Below are 26,391 nucleotides of genomic sequence, written 5' to 3'. Positions count from 1 at the left end.
ACACACACACACACACACACACACACACACACACACACACACACACACACACACATTATTTAGAGAAATTAATGGAAGCAATACCTAATGTTATTGCAATAAATAAATACTAAAGCGAGAAATAAATACTTGCCCCAATGGGTAAAGCCTACTGTATACATCGTCTGTCGTCTTTCTTTGAAAAAGCTTAGTTAATGTAAAATACTACTAAATATAGGCTATGCAAATTAATACATTCTAACAATTCATTCAACGTATTATATAAAATTGGTCTATATTTATAAGTGAGAGGTTACAGTAGACTATATAATTCTGCTAAAAATGTTTAGCTTAGGATGAATGTGTGTGTGTGTGTGTGTGTGTGTGTGTGTGTGTGTGTGTGTGTGTGTGTGTGTATGTATATATATATATATATATATATATATATATATATATATATATATATATATATATATATATATATATATATATATCATACCTTACAAACCTAAATTAAGTTAAGTAATTATAATTCACAAATCTCCTATTAATTAACACAACAAAAATAATAACCATAAATGTCCATCGTCTATCAAGCATATATCTCTGCAGTGCAAGGCCATATACAGAGGGGCGTTTTTTCACCTCGTTACCTGATTTGCCCACGTCACAGTGTTTAGGGGTGGGGTCGGGTGAAATTGATCGTTAAGGCGGGCGTACACTGTGCGAATTCGGACACTCGGAAGGTCGTGAGATATTGCAGACGCTACGAGTCATTTAATTTGATCATCGCATCAAATCAGCTGGTACACGGCACGACTGTTTGCACCGCGAGCCGGCCGCGATCACACGAGTTTTCATGTAACACAGACACCGGAGCTTTCAATGTTGCTGCTATGGCTTTATATACAAAAAAATAAAGATAAAAGGTGTGAAAATGATTTGTTGAAAAGCAGAGAACAGCCATTCCTTTTAACCGAAACAACCAGAGGGAAAGAGAAGAGTGCACGTGAGAGAGAGAAAGTGTGTGTGTGTGTGTGAGTGAACGCAGTATGTGGCAGCCACTGAGCTAGTCATATAGATTGAGCCTATGTGACGTGCTTGTGCATGATTTGGCAATAGGGGACAGCTGGTAAAAATCGGGCCGACTCCCCGAACTTTTTAAACATGTTTAAAAATGATCGTAAGGTCGGGAGGTGCTCTTAACGTGCTCGGCTCGTCTCGTATTTCCTCTCACACGGTGCGAGCCGCGACCATACGAGCATCCACGTTGTCCACGCGATTTCTCCCGAGAAAAAAAAAATCGTCTGCGAGTTCGTACGACAGCAAAAATCGCACCGTGTACGCCCGCCTTTATCATTTTGTGTTTGTAAACACCCATCAGTTTAACCAACCCCCCACATTTAAAAACGCCTACTTTTGTTTCACAGAAACCTCCGACATCAATCATATCCGTTTATCTGCGTGTCTTTCCGACATTGGCCACTAGAGGGCGCTCATCCACCCGCCCCCGCTGGAGCACGCATGCGCAGTCGCTCCTTTCTAGTCCCAATAACAATCATTGAAAACGAACTGCAACCCCCGAAGATTGCTAACGTTACTTCATCAGGCCTTTATTTTCAACAAACCGAGCCCACCATGACAGAATTACGACACCGGGGAGCGACTGAAAAAGAGCTGCAGCATCAGCAATCGGAGGATAAGGTACGAAATAAAGAGAAAGATGTGGAGAGATGTGTGTTGTTCTAGCTATCATATGAGCTACAAGCTGTCATTCATGGTGATAGAGAAAAAAAAGGGGTTGGGGTTGTCACTCGTTACGTTTCTGGATCCCTCGTGTAAGTGTTATGTCACAGCACGAATGCAACCTTTAATACGCTGTTTTTTGGTGAATGATTGTAGTTTCTAGCGCTCAAGACTTTGTGTGTAATGTAGCAGATTAGAGCTCGTGGAGAGAATGTAAGCATCATCATCATCATCATCATCATCATCATCATCATCAGGGGTCTCGAGATTGTGTCCCAACTAAACAAAACACACCTATCAGGCCCCAGTGTATTTCTTGCAGTGCTATGTTGCTGAAATGAAGTTAAGTGGCATGAACAATCCCTGCACTGTTCAGTTTAGGACAGTGAGGTTAAACTCAGCATAAGCTGTGCTTTCAGCAGAAATAGAGGATATCTGGACTGAGTGCATGGACTGATCTTCATACTGTGTGGAAAACATGGAGAACGAGAGAGACGTGGGCAGATGGGTGAGTCAACAGTCTCTGACCTGTAGGCATGGGCTCAAACATTACAGCAAGATCACAATTTATAAAGAAAACTCATTTGAGTGACTAATACTAAGCTAATAGCAAATATTTGTGGATACAATTTACCTTTATTTTCCTGGCGCTTTTTACAAAACAAGATTTAAACGCAGCATTACAGTGAAATGAATGACACAAGATTTTTTCGGCTGTACAGCAGCTCTGGAAGAAAGTCATTTGCACTCTTGTGTATTTGTCTTTCCATTTTTGAGCATCGAAGGGCAGGTTTTGTCCGTAGGATATGATAATGTTATTGAAAGAACTACTATCTAAGGAATTCTAGGGCAAATTGTCTTGTACAGGCTTTATCTGTAAATATCCTTGGTCAATATTACATTTTTTTGTCATTCGGTTTGTGTGGTTCACCATCTAACTTTCAAGTTCCTCCTGTTGTATTTCTGTAATAATTTTATTTCAAAAGACAAAATAAGCACAATAGCCCCCTTCTATCTTTAGGGCTGCCGGCACGCTGGTGTTGCTGTTGAAAGAAAAACCCTGTAATTATAACGTTGCTTGCTAGTTTAGTGACAGGGTCTCTCTATCATGCTAAATAGACTCATTCATCTGGAACACGTGAGACTAAGATACTGGATGATGCAAATTAAACCTTCTGCTGAATTCATTCGTATATCAGAAGTCAGGCAAATGTAACCATGTCATATCTATAAACCATAACTATCATTTTTTTGTCTCTTTGTTTTTTTTAAAAAGTTATTATGACAGTTTATTTTACATTATATAACAAAATTTAAAATGAAAGAGAATACTCAATACTTTTAAACACAACTACATTGGTTTTGTGTTTAAAAAATATATTGATGATTGATTGGATAATTACATCAAGGCATAAACTACGCTGTTTTTCTTTTTCTTTTTGCTTCTCAGATTTTGATTTCATTTCAAAGGGGGTATTTCTCCTAGAAATGAAAATCTTTCATCATTTACTCACCTTCATTTTGTTCCAAACCTGTGACTTTCTTTCTTTCTTCTGTGGAACACAAAAGAAGATGTTTTGAAGAATGTTGGTGATGACCAAACAGTTTTGGTGATCATTAACTTTTCTTCAAAAGTAACTTTAATATGTTAGTCCACAAGAAAGAAAGTCGTAGAGGTTTGGAATGACACGAGGGTGAGTAATGATCACAGAAATTAAATTTTTGTATGAACTATCTCTTTAGGTTTTTCTTTTTTTTCCATGGGATTTTTTTAAAACCAATTTCTCAGGAAATTGCACAGATAAGCATTTGTGTTGCTGTGAGAGTCAAAGAATTTTATGAATTCAAATGAGAGGTGAGAGAGGCCTGCTGAGTTTATTACGTTAGGCTAAAACTATGCCATTGTAATGAAATAGAGAAAGCCACTGTGTCCCTGTTAAGTTTAGAAGTGCACTGACACTACATGGTCAAAAATGTGGGCTACTCCTCGCCCATATGTGCTTGTCTTGATTAATATTTCATGTCAAAACAATGGTTGTTAATAGTTAATTTGCTGCTATAACAGCTTCCCTATTGTCAGTTGCCATTTCAATTCATCATTTGGGTTTAGATTTGGTATTTGTGCACAGTAGTCAAATTCGTCCACAGCAGACCAAATAATTTTACTGGGTGGGTGGTTTACTATGACAATGCCACGTTTAAAGTCGCTGTGACTGAGCTAAGTATGGCCCATTCTGCTGTAAATTGTTTGCTTAGGGAACGTTTTGTTGTTGTTTGCTAGATTTCACACACCTGTTAAACAGGAATGTAGCTGAAATTAGAAGAAGGATGTCCTGGTGTTATATTGTATGAGGATGTTAAGCTGCCTTTTTACCATCTCTGATATATGACAGACCAGTTGTTTATTTCCAATGGAGAGTGGTAAAGGAATTGCAATCATATGTGTATGCAGAATTTTCAGACCCGATTTAGGCTTCAAATTCATTGAAGTAGAAACAAATGTGATGTATTCTAACCAAAACTATGAGAATAGAGAATATCAAAGTGAGAATTACCAACATAACCATTAATACATCCTGCAAATGGCATAGCTTAAAAAGTCCTACTTATTATAAACAAAGAGTTTATTTAATCAAACTTGTTTGATATTGTGGGATTTCTGACATCACATGAGCAAACACATTTGCATGGTCAAACCAAAATGTATTCAGACACCTTCAACATTTTCTCCCATTATCACAGTTTATTCACTATAGTTTAGAAATTGTAATAAAATATTCAGTTAAACTGTTTCAGAACGAATTCATCTTGATAACGTCAGAATAACTTTTATAGAAAGGTGTGTAATAAATTACAATCAACAAATCAGCTGTTACATTTAAGTACACGATTAGATAATATCAATTTAGGTCAACCAATTACCAAGCAATGCTTATTTTTGTTCAGTCTGTGATGTAAAAGGTTGCATTAGCAATTAAAGAAATAAAACTTTAGCAAAACATGGTCAGGTCAAAGTGTCTGAATAATTATTTTAATACATTTGGTTTCTGAATACATTTTGGTTTGACTTTACCTACCTCCAGAGCAAGACAATAGTTTGACTTAAGCAGAAGGCTGCATCCGAAACCTGGAAAATGCTGCCTTCACAGGACACATTTCAAGGTAGTAAGGCATCCAAGGCACATTCGAATCTAAGGTTAGCTTTACTTCTGGTCTCCTGAGACGCAGCTATATCCCACCATATGCCCCGCCCACTGGTGTTCAGTTGCTTAACAGCTGACACTTGCCTACACTTGTGAACATAGTGTCACATCAAACGTAAACATTGTAATATTTAATATTTTCATTACAATTTTCTAATTTCTGTAGTGACTTTAGAAGGATCCCATCATCAGGAACAAGTGGATGGTTATTTTTTTAATTGTGTCATGGATAGAAGGAATATATGTTTGTTCAGAGCATTTTGTTTTGTAAATGAGGCACAGTTTAATGGAAAGTTTATGGACAATATTTTATAGAAATATGAAGCAGTGAGCTCAGCTGTATTATATATGACAGCAGCTAAATCACAAACCACAAGTAAATTATTTCAAAATGCTCTGTCTGTAAATGACGGTTCTATATGAATAATACTTATTTGCAATAGTGAGTGTTGCAAGTTAAACTGTAAGTTACTTTATATTTGTTGATTTATGGCGATTTTTAGTTTTTTTTTTTTTGTGTGTGTGTGTGGATTTATTCATTCATAAATTAATTTTACCATGGTGAAAATGCAGAGGGTAATGGCTGCTTCACGTCCGGTTTAAAAGTTCAGTACATCTGCCACTAGGGGCAAAATGCGTCTTGTGCAAACTTGCAATGTCAGTTTGTTTTCCTGACAGTTTGTTTTTCCTACTCAAACATCAAATACTGTCACACATTATGTTGAATGATTCATTTGTGACACATTTAACACAAGCTTACATCAGGTTGTCAATGATGTTGTATTTGTCAGGGAACATTTCCAGAGAACTAATGCTGCTGTCTGCCAATTTCTTCGAAGTTTTGCCCATACTCTGAGGCGTGCAAGGGCCGAATCTGGCAGGAAGTCTGAAAATGTCTCTCTTAGGAAAAGTAGGATGTTCTCAGTTCCTGATGAGCTATTTGCAGTCAGTGGGGAGTTTAAGAGACGGGGGAGGAGGTGGGCGGGACGAGGGAGGGTATTTTTAACTCTGGCATCTTGAATATCAGGATGTAGTCCGTCTCCATGGAAACCCTGGATCCTTCTGTATCTGGACACTGCCACATATGTGTCTGTTAGCTTGAGGGCGCTCTTCACAATCCGATCCAAATTATTTATGTCAGACAGAAAAAAAGTGTTTTCTTGAACAATCGTAACACTTCGACCAACTGGCGCTGCCCCATCTGATAATGACAGCCTGTTGCTATGGTGATGAAGGCAGGTCATTTGTAATTGTGTACAGCACACACACAGGCCTGTTAGATACAGATGCTGCCTTATATAACCTAAACATTACATGGGGTTGTGTTAACCGTTAATTCATGCTTTCAAACAACTTTTGCAATGTCCTCAGTTTGAACAGCCCAATAAAACAATTAAAAGAGGCAATTAAAAAATGTTTGCTCACGATTCTGGAAAAAAACCCCAAGAATGAGCACATCTGTGCTTCGTAAACTACCGTTCAAACATTTGGGTCAGTCTTATACTCACAGAGGTTGCATTTATCTGACCAAAAATATAGTAAAAACTGAAATAATGTGAAAATTATTACAAAAAATATTTTTCATTTATTTCTGTAATGTCAAAGCTAAATTTTCAGCATCATGACTCCAGTCTTTGTCACATGATCCTTCAGTAATCATTCTAATGTGCTGATTTGCTGCTCAAGAAACTATTTTTATTATTAAAAAGTTCTTATTGTTGCAAACGTATGTGCTGCTTAATATTTTTGTGAAGACAGCGATGCATTTCAATTCTTTGATGAATACTAGAAATTCAGAATAACATTTATTTAAAATGGAAATCTCAACAGTGTAAAAATATTTTCTTATTTTTCTATTCTTATGAATTCATATGTTCTGTATTTGTTTTTTCTTTCCAACCATTTCCAGGGCTCTGAGACCGAGGGCAAGGAGAGAGATGGAGCCTCTGACAACGAGACTAAATCAGACTCTGGGGTTCCTGAGGTTCCCGTTTCTGCCGATGACACACCAGAGGTTCTCAACAAAGCCCTCTCAGGCCTTTCCTCACGGTAAATGTCTCTAAATCAACAATAATTAAAATCAAATTAACATGACTTAACATGAGTTAGAATGCATTTGCAATTTGCATGTCACGTAATATAAAGTGTTCTACTCCGATATGGATTATTCATATGTTGTTGTGAACACCAGAGGATTCATTCAATAAAAGGGCCATCAGAGCCTTTAGTCCTTGCATTAGGAAGATTATGTTTCCACCCAATATGCTTTACGTTAATGGGTTTGTCTCGCCTGCAGATGGAGGAACTGGTGGGTGAGGGGCATCCTGACTCTGGCTATGATCTCCTTCTTCTTTTTCATTATTTATTTGGGTCCGATTGTGCTGATGATGATTGTGAGTATCTTCTCTTCCCGTTGATGTAGACACTAAGGCACATAGAAAAACAAGCTGCTCAGATGCCATATTGTTTACAGCTAGTTTTGAAGCTTCCAAATGCAGCGTCAAACGTTCAGTGTTTATTTTCACATGATTCATTTGTGTCTACTGCCTCCTGTCTCTTTTGCACCTTGGTTGAATTTACACTTTCATTAGTCTTATAACCCACCTGATAATCATGACACCGATAATTCGATAAGAGTAAATTAAGTCTAGGCTACATATGCAAGCAGAGAGACATTTATATAAGAACATTTTGTTGGTAATTTCTAAAATCATCAACCAATTTTCTGGTGTATCATGGTCTTATAGAGTTTATGAGACTAATGGGAAATAAAGGAGAGTGCCAGATTCCAGGTTATACAAATATTGCAGATAATATTTCATAGGAGAGTCATAAACCAATTAATTTTGAGATATTGCCTCTTTGGGGTTTTGTTTTTTGCACATGACAGATGAGCACATATGTTGTTTATTCTGTTAACATTATTAAACATTATTACTCAGCTGAGCTGCTGTATAAGGCCTGCGGATGTGCTTATGAGACCTCACTGAATAATAAGTGTCTACTTTGTTTTATGATCTAGCTGTCATATATTACAGATATTACAGCGATAAGTATTTTATGTTACAACTGCTAACTATTGAAGTCTATATGTATAAATATGTATAAAAAATGCACTACATGCTCAAATCAGTAGTTCTTTTTCAATATGAAATTGATATTATGAAGCTCAATTAATTTAGGTATCACAGCGATTTAATCAACAGTATAAAATATGCATAATTATTCATTTTGAGTACTTTGCAAAGTTATTAGTGTAGTTAGGAGCTCTGTTATAGGCAAGCAAGTACTCTTGAATAAATCTTTTTTCTTAGTCTTATCTTTAGTTATCTAAAGCTATTACAAATTTCAGTAATATACAGGTCCTTCTCAAAAAAATAGCATATTGTGATAAAGTTCATTATTTTTCATAATGTAATGATAAAAATTAAACTTTCATATATTTTAGATTCATTGCACACCAACTGAAATATTTCAGGTCTTTTGTTTTAATACTGATGATTCTGACATACAACTCATAACCCAAAATTCTCAAAAAATTAGCATATCATGAAAAGGTTCTCTAAACGAGCTATTAACCTAATCATCTGAATCAACTAATTAACTCTAAACACCTGCAAAATATTCTTGAGGCTTTTAAAAACTCCCAGCCTGGTTCATTACTCAAAACCGCAATCATGGGTAAGACTGCCGACCTGACTGCTGTCCAGAAGGCTATCATTGACACCCTCAAGCGAGAGGGTAAGACACAGAACATTTCTGAATGAATAGGCTGTTCCCATAGTGCTGTATCAAGGCACCTCAGTGGGAAGTCTGTGGGAAGGAAAAAGTGTGGCAAAAAACGCTGCACAACGAGAAGAGGTGACCGGACCCTGATGAAGATTGTGGAGAAGGACCGATTCCAGACCTTGGGGGTCCTGCGGAAGCAGTGGACTGAGTCTGGAGTAGAAACATCCAGAGCCACCGTGCACAGGCGTGTGCAGGAAATGGGCTACAGGTGCCGCATTCCCCAGGTCAAGCCACTTTTGAACCAGAAACAGCAGCAGAAGTGCCTGACCTGGGCTACAGAGAAGCAGCACTGGACTTTTGCTCAAATTTTGCATGTCATTCGGAAATCAAGGTGCCAGAGTCTGGAGGAAGACTGGGGAGAAGGAAATGCCAAAATGCCTGAAGTCCAGTGTCAAGTACCCACAGTCAGTGATGGTCTGGGGTGCCATGTCAGCTGCTGGTGTTGGTCCACTGTGTTTTATCAAGGGCAGGGTCAATGCAGCTAGCTATCAGGAGATTTTGGAGCACTTCATGCTTCCATCAGCTGAAAAGCTTTATGGAGATGAAGATTTCGTTTTTCAGCATGACCTGGCACCTGCTCACAGTGCCAAAACCACTGGTAAATGGTTTACTGACCATGGTATCACTGTGCTCAATTGGCCTGCCAACTCTCCTGACCTGAACCCATAGAGAATCTGTGGGACATTGTGAAGAGAAAGTTGAGAGACGCAAGACCCAACACTCTGGATGAGCTTAAGGTCACTATCGAAGCATCCTGGGCCTCCATAACACCTCAGCAGTGCCACAGGCTGATCGCCTCCATGCCACGCCGCATTGAAGCAGTCATTACTGCAAAAGGATTCCCGACCAAGTATTGAGTGCATAACTGAACATAATTATTTGAAGGTTGACTTCTTTTGTATTAAAAACACTTTTCTTTTATTGGTCGGATGAAATATGCTCATTTTTTGAGATAGGAATTTTGGGTTTTCATGAGCTGTATGCCAAAATCATCAGTATTAAAACAATAAAAGACCTGAAATATTTCAGTTGGTGTGCAATGAATCTAAAATATATGAAAGTTTAATTTTTATCATTAAATTATGGAAAATAATGAACTTTATCACAATTTGCAATTTTTTTGAAAAGGACCTGTGTATATATATATATAATATTTACAAAACTAAACTAAACGTTAAAGCTATATAGAAATATATAAAAAAGCTAATAATGACAACCACAACAAAATTACTAAAATTTGAAAAGTAAAAATATAAAATATCATATAAAATAGAAATAATACTGATTTGCCACATTAGCACTAGTTGGTGCGACCATAAAATCCAAAAATAAGTGGAAAAGAGTATCCACAATTAATTATCCAAATTTTACAGACAATGCATTTAATGATGTTTAATTTTGAATAATCCTCAATAACTGATATTTTATTTACAATAATCTTTATTTACTGCCAATACACAATATGCATTCTTGCTTTCAAAAACAGCTAGACAGTTGCACACTGGAGTGATTGCCTGTTGGTTGTACATTCTTGTCCTCCGTGTCTTCCACAGGTGATGTGCGTTCAGATCAAGTGCTTCCAGGAGATCATCACAATTGGTTACAGTGTGTATCACTCTTACCACCTGCCCTGGTTCAGAACACTAAGCTGGTGAGACCTGCGACACACCTGCTACCTTCATTTTCACGCCTCATTGTCTCTCCCTCTCTCCCTGTTCTCATTATCTGTCACTCCAGATCTTTCTGTCTCTCTCCCATTGCGCACTGCCTGTAATTAGAGGCATCATCTTCCCGGCATCACTTTCATCTTATCATAATATGGCACTGTCTCGATGTCTTAGAAGTTCTTTAATTTTCTGTTTTAAATTGGTAACCACTGCACTTGTTTATTCATCCAGTTATACATGCTATCACCAGCTGTATAGAGGTATGAGGAATTCATTCTGGTATAGGCCTCAGTCAAACTGTAGTCTAGTTTGTTTCAAATGTCACAGGAAAGATTCACCAAGTTTCATTCATGTGAAAATCCCACTGAATGCTTTTTAAAGTTGTGAAATTCAAGGTTTTTTTTAAACTAAGGGTGTTCCGATCAGCCAATCACAGATCGTCGATCACAGGAAGCAGTGCCGATACCGATATACATTTATTTGAAGCCTACTTTTTATAATGTAGAATTATGTAAAGGGATGCTCCAATCAGGATTTTTAGGGCCAATTTTTATTTGGGCCATTTTTTAGAGATTTTTTAGAAAATATATAAATATCTTACCTAAATGTTTGATCATACAGTGCATTTTTGATTTTACAACTTACAGCACAATAAAAAATAATAATAATAAAACCGAATATTTTTCCAGATAGGTCTAGTATTGAGGTAAGAAATACTAAATAAATTGAATAAGGAATCAAATGTAAAATAGTATTGGATGGTCTTCCCTGAAGAAATGAAATGCAGATTCATCATTGCAATTAAGGTTACAAAAGTTACTCATTCAAGAGCAGCAATAATTAATGTTAATCAAACAACAAAAGACAAAGAAAAAACCGAGACAGCAGCCGGATCATTTGCTGTTGTGACTGTCACTACATGTATACTACACGACGATTGCGTATACAGCAGTGCAGCGATCGTTTCCTCATCCAAGTCATTTTTTCGCTCTGCTGCACGGACTAAATTTAAAGTGACATTGTGAGCGCATAAGTGAGCGCATTGTTCACATTAAAATAAACATTTATTGATGTGGAAATCTAGTGATTTCACCACAAATGTATATAATGTAAAGTCTACACATGACTTTTTGCCTCGGGTAAAGCAAAGACAACGACACCTTACCTGGCAAGGTAAATAAAGGAGACATAACAGAGAGCACGCGTCCATTCTTGGAGGTGGAAAAACTAATTTCTTTATGACCTGCAGAATTTCTTGTAAAAAGATTTAAATACGAAAGAAAAGACAAGAGTTGGCTGTTTGTTTATTATAAGTTTTAATTTAAAATCTGTGATCTGTACAGATCTGTAAAATCTGTAACCTGTTTAAATGTTTTGCTACTTGCGTGAGAAACGTAATTTATAAATCTAAAGTACTAGGCTATATATATATATTAGGGCCGGGACTTTAACGCGTTAATTAAGATTAATTAATTACGTGACTTTAACGCGTTAATTAAATACGCAAAAAAAAAAAATTTTTTTTACCACACTTATTTTTGCACCGCGGAACGTTTTTCAATGAATGAGTTTCGACGGACCAATTATACTGGAACACCAACTAGCTCTCCGCTCCGGAGTCACGACAACAACAAACCATGTGAACATGAACGAAGCTATGGAACGAAGAAGCTGATGAGAGCGCTTTGCTTGGCCCCGTGGATGGGAAATTTAGTTTTAAAAAACGAAAGAATGGAAGCGTCGTCAAGAGCATGCTTGTGTGCAAGCTATACAACAAGGAATTCGCGTATCACCGCAGCACATCGAGCCTCAAATATCACAAAAATGCTTTTGCTAAACTGGCAAACATTGCGCTGGTCTGCTGGACTGAAATAAATAAACAATATTTTGTTGATTAAGCTTATGTATTCAGTCATTATTCAATGGTATACTAAAAATACATGTGAAAAATTACTTCTCATTGTTCTCAGGTGAAATATTTATATGCAATTAAAATGCGATTAATTAATTACAAAGCCTCTAATTAATTAGATTATTTTTTTTAATCGAGTCCCGGCCCTAATATATATATATAAGTAATAAATTGAATAAAATGTTGTTTAAATGTACTGCGTTTAAATGTGACATCTATGAAAAAGTGTACAGTGCACATGGAAGGTATTCACAGCGCTTCTTGTTTTCCACATTTTATTATGCTACAGCCTTATTCCAAAATGGAGTAAATTCATTTTTATTTTCCCTCAATTCTACAAACAATACCCCATAAAGACAACATAAAATAAATTGTGTACATAAGTATTCATAGCTGTAAATACTTTCCGGATGCACTGTATACAAAGAGAATTGCAATGCTGACAAGCCATGTTCAGTAACACCTTTTGGATTTGAAATAAAAATATTGAATAAATGCTGTGTTTGTGGTGTACAGCTGCAGATTAGTTGCACACTTCAAACACGGCATAGGTTATAGCACAACAGCGTGCGCTGCACCTGCATCATATGCGTACTGCAACACGTACCACATACGGAGTGTGTGTGAAACAGGCGTGAGACCGGTTTATGAGATCAGCCTTTATAGAGAACGCCAATCAGTCTTCCCAAATCGTTTATCGGCTGATGGCGATCAATCGGAGCACCCCTATTTTAAACATATTTTAACTTGGCAAAAAAAACATATAATTTGGCAAAACTGTCAGTTCAGCTGATGCAAAATGTCAGTTCATGTGTAGAATCTCTGGAATGGTAATCTGTGTGAAAAAAATCCCCTTTAAGTACATTTATTGTTTTTTGAATGAATCTCATGAAGAAATGTCCTATTTCACCCCCAAAAGAAGAAAAAAAACGTTCAATTTATTACGTACATACAAAGTTAAACTTATTTATCAGACCTTTTTTTTTTTTTTTTATAGCTGTGACATTACTTTTTTGATGCATTGTAGGCTCTGTTGTGATGGGGGAGGAGCTGTCGAGGGGGAGGAGCTGTGATGGGGGAGCTGTCGAGGGGGAGGAGATGGGAGGGGGATGAGCTGTGATGGGGAGGAGAAGGAGTTGTGGAGGGGGAGGAGCTGTGGAGGGGGAGGGGGAGGGGAAGGAGATGTGGAGGGGAGGAGCTGTGAAGGCGGAGGAGCTGTCAAGGGGGAGGAGATGTGATGGGGATGAGCTGTGATGGTGGAGGAGATGTGGAGGGGGAGGAGATGAGGAGGGGGAGGAGATGTGATGGGGAAGAGCTGGGGAGGAGCTGTGGAGGGGCAGGAGCTGTCGAGGCGGAGGAGATGTGATGGGGGAGGAGATGTGATGGGAGGAGATGTAATGGGGAGGAGCTTGTGATTGTGGAGGAGCTGTCGAGGGGGAGGAGCTGTGATAGGGGGAGCTTGTGATGGTGGAGGAGCTGCGGATGGGGAGGAGGTGCCGAGGGGGAGGAGGTGCCGAGGGGGAGGAGGTGCTGGGGGAGGAGCTTGTGATGGGGGAGGAGCTGTGGAGGGGGAGGAGCTGTGGAGGGAGGGCTGTAGCGCAGCACAGAGCCAGGGGCAGTGACCTGTGAGTTGTGCTTGTTCAAATTTTTAGGCTAAGTCAACGTTTTCTAAAAACTCCCTACTGCAGCTTTAATGAAAAGATGAAATCTTAATTTCTGTTAATTTTTTTTTAAGTGCAATGAAATCTAGGCTTCAGTTTCTTTATGCAAAATATCTTTCTAATTTCTGTTTTAGGGTGAAGTATGATATTTGTGTGATTCATCCTGTTTCAAAAGTCTGGTGAACTTTTCTTTGACGTTGATTTTTAGGTTTTGTAGATTAGTTATCTGGCAAATCATGTACAAGTAGAACCCTTTCTCTACATTAATCCAGCTGTGTGTAGCTAACACATCGTTCTTCCATGTGGTTATAATCCTAGTCAGCTAACCGTTTCCTACATCATCTGCTATCAAATGGGTGCATTATAATTGCTTTCACAAGCATTAGACACACTTTGATTAATTAATACATGTGACAGGCCTTTGTCATAATGAGACCTGACTGCTGATTTGTAATGTTTTTTGTCAGGTACTTCCTGTTGTGTGTGAACTACTTCTTCTATGGGGAAACGGTGACGGATTATTTCTTCACTCTGGTGCAGAGGGAGGAGCCTCTACGCATCCTCAGCAAATACCATCGCTTCATATCCTTTGCCCTATACCTCACAGGTCAGAACCTTCTCTGTCACACAAGCATGGTACTTCAATTCATCATTGGTGTTTGTCTAGACTCTAGAGGCATAAAGGCCTTTGGGAATTTTTATAACTAATAATTATCAATGTTATTTCTCAGTCCAACAACTCCCACTTTTGCTGAAAGCAAAGTTAGATGATGTACTTGCGCTTTTTTGGGGCGTTGTTTTTTTCATAAGCTTGAAGTTCATGTCATTCAGGATGTGGTTAGGCTTTCTGCCTGTCTGTGCACCCCTCGCTCATTTTCTCTTACAAAAAGATGCAAGACAGCAGATTTCATTCTGAGCTAAATGAGAAGCAGCATAATGTTATTTTTCTTTTGAATATAACAATTTTATGTTAACAATACCCGTTTAAATAAGAATCGAACAATGCTTATTGAATCAGGGGGAAAAAATACATATTTAATCCCACTGCTCACAATTGTGACCACAACTTTTCCTCACATATTTTAGTGTGGTAATAAAAAGCAACTATCATTATTAAGCAAATGTAACATGTCTACATGAGTTCTGGGCAGGTCTAGCATTGTTGGGTAGTTTGGTCATGTGACAACACACATTTATTTCTTGGCACTGCCATTTTAACATAATGATGATGTAAAAGCTCAGAAATGACTGGCAGGTTTACCAAGTAAATTTTTATATAGCTCATATCAGACGGAATGTATACGCCAAAATTAGTTGTTAATTGCATATGGTAAGCAGTTTTCCATGTGCATGTGATATGCACTTTTTGGCATATTATACTGTCTGTCTGTCTATCAATCCATCTTGTCCTTATTTTTTTGTGTCAGTTTATAATGAAGTTTATAATAATTACCTTCCGGTTTCCTATAATTTGTCATTTTGTCATCCATTTTATTTATTTGTGCTGTACTACTGCATAGGAATGCTATTTTGTCCATTTTTGGAACTGAGCCTGACAAAGTTTACATCTTTTCTAATTAAATAAAACACTAATTTCATCTATTTAACCCAGTCTTTAAAATAACTGCTGGAGATCTGACATTTTGTATATGCATTAACACCATAGATAGGTCTATGGTGTTAATGCCTATACAAAATGTCAGATTTTACGAAATATACAAAATGTCAGGTTCTACCACCAGTCACAATATAGACCAGACATAAAGCCCATTTTTTCATTATATATATATTTTTTTACATAATTGACATTGATTGTTTAATATACCATACCATATTGTTTAAAATACCATACAAATTAATATATGCCATCTCTGGGGAAAATTTGGGATTAAATGGGTTAACATATGACACACCGAACACTATAATAAAAAATTACCGCTGTGAAAATGGTATCTAAATACGATAAAAACATACAAATTAGTGCTTGGCAATCGATTAATCGCATCCAAAATAAAAGTTCATATATATATACACACATACACACACACACACACACACACACACAAATATTATGTAAACACAAACTTTGTTTTTAATAAAATCATTCCACATAGGTTTTGTTCGTATGTGTGTTTTTTTTTTCAGATGCTCTCATATGGCATTTTATTGCATAATGTCCAGTATCCATAATGTGCTGTATTCATTTGTATGGCCTGAACTTGGTTACAGTGCTCACTCTTGCTTGAAACAAATCATCCATAAATGGTCCAAGATTAAGACAAATAGGCTAGTCAAAGTTCCTTTGTTAGGCAGACTGTTAAAAAATGTATAAACCTTCCATGTACTTCAGATTATTAATTTATGTAGTTTCAGATTGTCTTTTCTGTGTGGATGCTTTAATACTGGTTGGCTCCTGTCAAACAGGGCATAATTAGTGACAGTGTGACTGGCCAAAAATAGTTGCTTAGACATGTGGTGACTACTAGATGTCTGTTTCTTTTCCAGGCTTCTGCATGTTTGTTCTGAGCCTGGTGAAAAAACACTATCGGCTGCAGTTCTACATGGTGAGTGAGTGTGTTAATGTGGCATTTAGTTTGTTCTACAGGTTCAACTCCTAAAGCCCCTAGTACACGTAACTTTTTTTCACGCGTATACGAACGAGCGTGTGCACACACAGTCGAACGCGCAGCCTTGCAAAGTATACTTCTTCTGACTCATGCACATACACGGGCGTTCGATGCATTCGCAGTTTTGAGGTACCTTGCCAAGAGTTTCATCCCATGTAAATACAGCGAAAAAATGAAATGTGCATGTGCAACCTGTGCATACAAAGTATGTTCAGTACGCACACTCTTCCCGATGATGGAATTCCCATTGACCCGTAAAGTATGCGTAAAAAGTGAACTTGTACTTGTTTTGTATTCACATTCTTACGTATTTACATAAACATGTATTTCTCCTGCATGACATGTTTGCTGATATTAATCATGGTGGCCACAGACCCTACACATTTTCTTGTCATAGAACTGCCTTTTGTCCTAGATTTGAAGTGAATAGAGCTATTCATCCCGTCTTTCTCTCTCCCCAGTTCGGTTGGACTCATGTGACCCTGCTGATTGTGGTGACTCAGTCCCACTTAATCATTCATAACCTGTTTGAGGGGATGATCTGGTAAGATGATGCCTCCTTCTGTGTACCACAATCAAACACCATTTTACACATTTAAACTTTACAATACTGTCACCCCAGAATGTTGGAAACAATACAGTTGATTTTCTGGTGTAGGTGGTCTGTTTGTTTTAAGGTAATCTGTTTCTGTGTGCACAGGTTTATTGTTCCCATCTCCTGTGTTATCTGTAATGACATCATGGCTTACATGTTTGGCTTCTTTTTCGGTCGCACCCCTCTCATCAAGGTTTGTGTTTTTAACATCCCAAATAAACTATCCCTTATTACTAAAAAATCAAATATTAATAATATTTACACTATCTCGGTTTGGTGTTGGTAAGATTTTCTTTTTAAACTGCTAACCAAGGCTGCATTTATTTGATAAAAAAAATACTTTAACAGTAATATTAAAAAAGTAATATTAAAAAAAATAAAAGTATTTACTGTATCTTTTGATCTATGTAATACATCATTGCTAAATAAAGTATTATTTCTTAAATATATATATATATCTTAGTGACGCACACCTTTAAATATTAGTGTATTAAAATTTAGCAAGTGTAATTCATCACATTAACTATAAATAACCCACTAATGTCTGACAAATAAATACTTGAGTTTGAACAGTATGTGTGAATTTATTATGTAAAAACCAACAAAATATTTTTTGAGAATTTATTTGTGTGTGTGTGTGTGTGTGTGTGTTGCTTTGAAAAAAAAACAGCTTTTTTTTCTTTTGTCTAACGCAATAACACACATTTAGATTGTGGCTAAAGTGTCTAAATACTTTCTGTGGCTTCTGGTGTAATGTTATGTATCGTTAGTACACTTCTCTTAATGCTGATGTTTCTTTGCAGTTGTCTCCTAAAAAGACGTGGGAGGGGTTTATCGGTGGCTTCTTCTCCACTATTGTTTTTGGAATCCTAGTGAGTAATGAGTACCTTCTTTTACCTTTGTACTCGAGCCATTAATGAGATGCATCTGAAAAACAACAAATACCTTTCTGCCCTTCTCCAGCTGTCGTATGTGATGGCCGGTTACAGCTACTTTGTGTGTCCAGTTGAGTTTAACAACGACTCCAACAGGTTCACAGTGGACTGCGAGCCGTCTGAGCTCTTCCAGCTTCAGGACTACGGCCTGCCGTCTGTACTTCAGTCCATCACAGGATGGGTAAATCATGTCTAAATCCTCATGTCTCTCATTTGGTCTGTTCTCTCCTCCCCCTGCTCTCTTTTTTTGTGTGGCTGTGTTTACCAGTTGCTCAGACACTGCCATCTGCTGACTCTCCACTCACTGTGAATCTGTCACAGCTCTGCTTCATGCTCACTGCCAACATTCTTTGATAAACACAATGTTTTAAACAAAAGCAACTCAAATCCTTCTTTTGAAAATGCATGCAAATTAAATCAGTGTCTTATGCATTTCTCATCTCTCTCCTTTCTTCTTAGACCACAGTAAAGCTGTACCCTTTCCAAATCCACAGCATCGCCCTGTCTAGTTTTGCTTCCATCATGGGACCTTTTGGAGGCTTTTTCGCCAGTGGCTTCAAAAGGGCCTTCAAAATCAAGGTGGGCGATTTTGGTGTTTTTTGTCCCCCCACAGATCATACAGATCTGATACTGGTTCAGTCTTAACTTTTACCAACAGCTTTCTTTTAAAGTGAAGTTATCATTTAAATGGAATGCCCATGCAGTAACTCGGTTTCCACCAAGTGGTGCGTTACGGTTTAGTACAGTTCAATACAGTACGATTCGGGACCATAAATCCTGATCCGTCTTGCGTTTCCACCGCCAATAGTACGCTTTTGATATGTGAAGTGATCGACGATTCTTGCTTCTCAGCATGTGGCTGTTTGTCACAAGAAGAAGACACGCTTTGTTTGAGCTAAGGCTCACCTTCACCAAGTGATAAACAATCAACGTTCTGCCGTGAGTCTAGCTCCACCCTTTAGTACCAGACTACTGCGCTAGATACCCCAGTGGAAGGGTGCCAAAAAAGTGGTACGGTATGGTTTGGAATTAGGGTACCAGTCGCAACTTTCACAATGGAAACGGCATTAATTTTGTACCGTACTGTACCGCTTGGGGGAAAAAGCCTTTAGATGTGACACAAAGTAGATTTCCTGTCCTGTGTTCGACACTCTGGTCATACCGTCTCTGTGTTGTCCATCTCTGCAGGACTTTGCAAACACCATTCCAGGTCATGGAGGAATCATGGACCGCTTTGACTGTCAGTACCTCATGGCCACATTTGTCAATGTTTACATCGCCAGCTTCATCAGGTAGGACCATTATTATATACACCAAGGTTATTATAGTTTTGCTTTTTGAAATTAGTTTTTATTTCAGTATCGTTTTCAATTTTGCTACAAATGTCAGTTTAGTTTTAGTTAGTTTTACAAATGGTTTTGCTAGTTTTAGTTTAGTTTTTATTTTGCAAATACATTTCTATTTAGTTTTTATTTATTTAGTTTCAGTTTTAGTTTTAGTAATTATAGTTTAGCAGAGTTACCATAATGAAGTGTAGAGACCAAATCAAGGTTTTTAATTTCAGCAAAGTTTAATGTTTGCACAGATTAGAGTTTAATCTTACTAAACATCCTTAAGTGAAATCACTTGATAAACAAGCATTATTGTTTATACCCAGGAAGGTCTTACAAAACATGCATAAAGTTGGGTCAAACTATGACCTATACAAACAACGATCTGGAGATTAAAAATGAAATAAATTATATTTTGATATTAAAACATTATATTTGATATTTTTGACATAGGCTAATACTCAGAGGATCTATCTTAAAGAACAAAATAAATGAAACGTAAAATATAAAAGTAAAAATTATAAATTCCAGACAAACTCATTCATAACAAAGATGAAATATTGTTAAACAATTAAAAGCTTATTTTAATTTCTTCAGTAGTACAAAGTCATCTGAATACAGCCAACACACACTGTTGTGCTGTGTGTGTGTGTGTGTGTGTTCCTTGTTTGGCAATACTTGTGAGGACACAAATGTCCTCACTTATATAGTAAAACATGAAAATGACCCACTAGTGATGACTGGTTCTCACTAGTTTAAAAGGCTTATAAATCAGCCAAAACATTATTTAAATCTGCACATGTTTCTGTGATGGGTAGGTTTAGGGATAGGGGTTAGGTTAGGGGATAGAAAGTATCATTAACCTGATATAAAATCAATGGAAGTCTATGTAATGTCCTCAATATTATAGTGAAACAAACCTGTGTGTGTGTGTGTGTGTGTGTGTGTGTGTTGTGCTATAATTGTAAAGGGGACCAATGTCCTCACTTATCTAGTAAAATATTATGATAACTTACTAGTGAGGACATTTGACTGGTCCTCACTAGTTAAAAAGGCTTATAAATCGGCCAAAACATGTTTTTATTTAAATCTATTGTTTTGCACGTTCTTGGGATGGGTAGGTTTGGGGAGAGGGATTGGGTTAGGCCGGGGATATAAAATATCATTAACCTGATATAAAATCATTAGAAGTCCATGCAATGTCCTCACTTATATAGTGAAACAAACGTGTGTGTGTGTCCTGGTATTCCCTACTTTGTGGGGAAATGTCTCCACAGAGACAATAATATTATTAGTAGTAAATGATCATGATAACACCTTTGAGCCTGTCAATATTATGAAAACATGAAATATCAAACGGACAGTAGGCTAGTACTTGCTACTAGTTGCTGACTTTTGCGCTTGCGTCTCTCGTCGCGTAAGAAACGGCATTCTAAAACAGTGAGCTTAAGTTAAAAGAAGTTCAACGTGCATCTCATTACCTTGTGTTACTTCCCATTTCACTGCCACAGACGCATTGGTTCTTTGTGAACTGCCGTTTAGGACTGGCAATGTGTTGCCTGTCTGCACGCGTCCGTCACAGGACAGCGGTTAATCTCCTCAGATCACTCACGCGCAGTAGCGCAATATACAGACACTCCCACAACCGCCACAGTCAGATTTTCCACCACATGAAATAGGGCTTATTAATAACGAAAACGAATATTTATTTTTGCTAATTATTATTTTATTTCAGTTAGTTTTTTAGTAAGAGAAGTTAGTTTCGTTTAGTTTTAGTTTTTTATTTATTCAGATTTTTAAATTTTATTTCAGTTTACGAAAATGTTTTTTGACCAATAGTTTTAGTCTTAGTTTCAGTTTTCGTTTACGAAAATAACCTTGATATACACTACTTATCAAAACTTTTGTGATCGATCAAATATTTCAAACCCTTTTTGAAAGAAGCCTCTTATGCTCATCAATGCATTTATTTGATCAAAAACACAGTTAAAACAGTAATATTGTGAAATGTTATTAAAAATGTTCAATCATTTTTTAATATTTTTTAAAATGGAAATAAGTCCTGTGATGGCAAAGCTGAATTTTCAGCTTCATTAGTCATTACTAATCATTACATCATTCTAATATTTGTAATTTGGTGAACATTTCTGTTTATCAGTGTTGAAAACAGTTGTACAGCTTAATATTTTTGAGGAAACAGCATTTATTTAAAATATAAACCTTTTGTAACATTGTTAAAACAAGTAAACATTTTACTTAGTATTAAAATAATAGTGTTTAACAGCTGGATTTGAGGTGAAAAAGTAAACATTACCCTAGCCTGACAAGCCAGATCCACATCAAGATGTTTGGTCTGGAAACTCACCATTGACAGGGCTCAATCCGAGGGGCGGGATAAACGGTTGTCTTTCAAACTCCCTCTGCACGCAATTGGATAGCGCTTCAAAAAAAACAGAGCAAGGAAGGTGTAGCAGAGCTAGTTGACAGATTAAACTTCACGGACGACTGCCCACTAACACAAACACACGTAAAACAAAACTAAACATAAACTCCAGGCCTGGTCCTCTCTCGTCTTCCGCAGCCCTTGCTGCTCCTTTTATGCTCCCGTCACATGGCCGCGAGACGAGACCGGTGTGCAGCTGGCACTCGTCAACACTATTTACCGGCCCGCTCTCGCGGTCCCTCGCCCCGCTGCCTGTCACACAGTTCTTTTCTCAGAGAAAAGCTTAACTCCAAGTCTTCCAGAGTCGCGGTCAAAGCTGATTCGAAAGGCCGCCGTTCGCCAGCTTCTGTGTTTACTAGTAACACGCAAGCGCAACTCTGCCGTCATCATGTTAAGCCCCGCCCACTGTCTCTATACACGATGTGATTGGTCTGACCAGAGTTTGGTTTTTACAGCTCAGAAGGTGTTGAGAGTTGCTAGACGATACTCGAGGCAGATTAGATTTGCTGCTGCTAGGGTGCGTCTAGATTTCTAGGCTAACATTAACCATTATGCTATAAAGAAATTTCCACATATCAGCTTGGTCCATGTCTTATACTGCCTTTAATGAAGTGGCTTTTGTAAAAAAAAAAAAAAAAAAAAAAACTATGGGAAGAAATTAATGGAAAAAAGGCCTTCCATAACAAATGCTGCTGAAAAAGTGTGCTGACACTAATTCTATCAGTATTATTCTATCAAGCAAGTTCAAGGTTTGTGTTTTTTAAAGACTGCAAGGACTATAGTAATTTACAATCTTGTAAGTTTACAGTTTTTCTAGAGCATAAAAACTGTGCTTTGAAATTTCCTCTCTTTTAGAGGGCCAAACCCCTCTAAAGTCATCCAACAGCTTCTTGCTTTGAGACTAGACCAACAGCTCCACATCTTCAACTCGCTCAAGGCTCATCTGACAGAAAAAGGCCTGCTTCCTGCCCTAGAAGAAGCAGCCTAACTTTTCCGACCACCCCAGGGACATCCCACCGGAGTGAGCCATAGATGGAGGGAGGAGAGTGCAACGGAAACAGATCCAGGCATGAATGGAAGTGGGAGATGAGATGAGGAACATAAGAAGGGAAACAACCGAAAACTGAACTACAACCTTGGGTCATTCCATTTTCAGTGTGTTTGCGAGAGAGAGTGATTGAGTGCGTGTACAAATCAGTGTTTTTTGCTTGTCATTTAATTTTTTTGGGAACGTTTTATGTTTATCTCTTATGCCACAAAAGAATATTATATATATTGAGAAGACATTGACATTTGTTGTTACAGTTGTACAATTCCACTTGTGTACAAATGTTCCGTACCTATAGATTGTCTGAGTATTTTATAGTGTTTATTATGTTTTATTTGTTTTAATGCACTGATCATCACACTGTCATTTCAACATCAGTCTAGTTCTTTTTTTCATTTTTTTTTTCCATACGCCATCATACGTTTCACAAAAGATTGTATTTATACTGAAGGCCCAAAAATCATCCTGTTTCTTTCCCCAATCTTGGGTTTTGATATTATTGTAATATTTAAAAGCAATATGGTCATTGATATCAAAGATGTGCTTCAGCCCAATAGGTGGTGACTGTTACAGGTCATTTATATGAGATTAAACGTATACTGTACTTTCTAAGGGTACAGTATGGAGAATATTCAAATTTCATTATTCAATGTTTGAGAGGAAGTTCAAGCTTCATCAGACTTAATTATATAGCCCTCTACATGGCTTTAATGTTTGTTTCACAGAAACGATCCTTGTAAGCCAAATGAACAGGAAGAAACTTTAATTGTAACAATGTTGTTCATAGTTAATAATAATATGTTGTTACTCTACACTGAAATATACCAATTGGAGACACTGAATGTTAAATGATCAAGAATTATTGTTCATTTCTATTTTTTCTCCTAGTGTTCTACTGTCAATGAGCAGTTACAAGCCAATATTTGTCAAGCATAAAATATATTTATTTGTGTTTGTCTGTGAACTGTTACATGCTAAATGCTAAGGATCAAGTTGAGCCATCAAAACTCAATGACTGTTTTGGTTTTAAATTCATTTCATGTTAAACCATTTTGTACTATTTTCGCTGCATGAAACAAAGTCTATATTTCTGTTCCATCTGTTTTGTTTTTACCTTCACCTACTACTGTGTAAACTCATGGATAAAGGGTCATAACTATAGTGTGTCTTGCTTAAGGTATTTTATTCTCCGCAAATACATGTTGATACACATTGAGTCAAGTCACCTTTTAAATATGGTGCTTTGTACAATACATATTCTTTCAAAGCAGCTTTACAGTGATAAACACGTGCCATAAGTGAACCTTAAAGGGATAGTTCACCCAAAAAATGTTAACATGCATGATACGAGCAACGGTTGGAGTTAAAAATCTTAAATTGTGTTCTACTAAAGAAACAAAGACACCTACATATTGGATGCCATGGGGGTAAGCAGATAAACATCAAATTGTCATGTTTGGGTGAAATGTCCCTTTAATGTGTGTTATCGAGCAGGTTTAAAATAGTAGTGCACAGTAAAAGTTGTGCTACAATAACTTGAATGAGGTTGTAATGGGCTCAGGTTAGTCTTTATGTACGGTACATTCAGCAGTAAAAATCCATGAGCACTTTATACTTGTTTTTTTTTCTTCATATACCCGCAGGTCTTTAAAGATAAATATTCAGCTTATTACCTGAGCTTCCAGTTATAGCTGTTACATTTTCCTCTTCCAATAGAAGACACTGTCAAAAGCAATGCATTGCTATTTAATAGACAGAACAAGCCATTACCTTACAACAGACTCACAACCTTAAAGGGATAGTTCAACCAAAAATAAAAATCACTTGCCCTCAAGTTATTCCATTCAAACCTGTATGAGTTTCTTTTTTCGTTCTTTAAAATAATAAATTTAAAAGGAAAGAAACTCATACAGGTTTGGAACAACATAAGGGTGAGTAAATTATGACAATTTTATTTTTTGGATGAATTAAACCTTTAAGTACGTGTCTTTTATGAGGATTTTTTTAATGTTGGTTTTCACTTCTGACGTATAAGCACACCAGTCAATGTTATATTTGAAGACCCTTCATATCCTCACCATCCACTATAAATGCATGTTTTGTTTTGTTTTTCAATTTAGTTGACAAAAAAGCTCTAAATCTTAATTTAAGTGATGCAGTTTTTTTTAAACATTTTTTTTATTTAATGTTGTACTTTATTAGTTCAGTTCAATGTCTTGATTTTTTCAAATGTATAGATTTTATTATAATTAAATAGCCTACAATGTTATTATATAAGATGATTAATATATAGTATATGTTTGACGTAGAGATGATTATATTCTTATCTTTTACTGTATGTGAATAGTCCTCTAAGCCATTGTGTGCTCTGTGTATGTATAGGCCCCTGTGTTGAAACAGTAGCATACAAAGTCCAGACGTTAGCAGAGCAATGTTTTCCAGTCAATACAACAGAGAGTTTACAGAACCGTGGTGTTACTGGGTAACCACTGAAGTCAGGAGAGTTGCCCGAGACACGTGCGCTTGAGTGCGGAGCCGGTGACCATATTAAACATTTACGCAGAGACAAACTTATCACAGTCTTAAGTGCATGTTTTAAAAATAATAATAATAATCTGGCTTGTCTTGTTTCTGTGGTCAATAATTTACAGATTGATCAAGCTTCCCTCGTTCAGCGCTTGCTAAAAAAAGTGTCTCTTGCGCGTGCCATTCATAGCCAATAGAGGGCGGTGTGGGTGTGGGGGTGTGTGTGGTTGACACTATCTAATCAAGGTTTTTTTGTTTTTTGATACATTTGTTCTGTTTCCCTAAACACTGCCACATTTTATATTTCTTAGAAATGTTGCGAATGTAGCGGTCTCTTGGTGTCAAACTGACTGCAGTGCAGTTGTGCTCTCTGTATTTCTGGCGATTTGTTCATTAGCATTACATTTACAATAAGGTTACATTAGTTTACTACAGAGGTTAACTTGAACTAACAATGCAATAAGAATTTATTAATCTTAGTTAATGTTCATTTCAAAATTTACTAATACATTATAGGTTTGTAGCCTGTGTTATTTTGTGTACAATTGGGCTACAGTATAAGCTATTTTGTGACTAACATTAACAAAGATTAATAAATACTATAACAAATACATGCTCATTATTAGTTAATGTTAGTTAATGCGCTAACAAGACTGTAAAGTGTTACTCATTAAAGTAAAAATATGTTTTTGCCTTTGGGAAGAAAACTAATTGCTTTTGTTGAACAAATGAACAACAGGTCATGTTTTTGTCATTAAGTATAATGTATTTCTGATGTCTTTTGTTTTGTAATTTTTGATAAAGCAGATAAATGTGCTTTCCCTGCCGCTTTGTGTACAGTGATTTGCTCATTTGTAAATGTTAATAAAGAGGAACGCTCATGCAGCATATATGTATATCCACATCCACAATTGATCTCTTCCTCCTGC

The 26,391-nt window shown here is 37.0% G+C and overlaps 1 protein-coding gene across 1 annotated transcript; it reads left to right on the top strand.

The window, feature by feature from the left end:
• The first annotated feature begins 1,513 nt into the window (after window positions 1-1,513).
• Window positions 1,514-26,373, top strand: cds2 (CDP-diacylglycerol synthase (phosphatidate cytidylyltransferase) 2). The gene is made up of 13 exons (XM_067439234.1): window positions 1,514-1,683; window positions 6,838-6,977; window positions 7,225-7,321; window positions 10,271-10,368; window positions 14,425-14,564; window positions 16,463-16,521; window positions 17,046-17,128; window positions 17,285-17,372; window positions 17,983-18,051; window positions 18,143-18,295; window positions 18,574-18,693; window positions 19,303-19,406; window positions 22,744-26,373. Exons 1-13 carry the CDS (start codon window positions 1,618-1,620, stop codon window positions 22,874-22,876), a joined length of 1,350 nt encoding a protein of 449 aa, XP_067295335.1. The 5' UTR covers window positions 1,514-1,617; the 3' UTR covers window positions 22,877-26,373.
• The last annotated feature ends 18 nt before the right edge of the window (window positions 26,374-26,391 follow it).

Source organism: Pseudorasbora parva, chromosome 3, assembly GCF_024679245.1.
Source record: "Pseudorasbora parva isolate DD20220531a chromosome 3, ASM2467924v1, whole genome shotgun sequence".
NCBI classification, from domain to species: domain Eukaryota; kingdom Metazoa; phylum Chordata; class Actinopteri; order Cypriniformes; family Gobionidae; genus Pseudorasbora; species Pseudorasbora parva.
The sequence above is the reverse complement of the archived record's forward strand: the minus strand, read 5'-3'. Positions and strand labels throughout refer to the sequence as shown.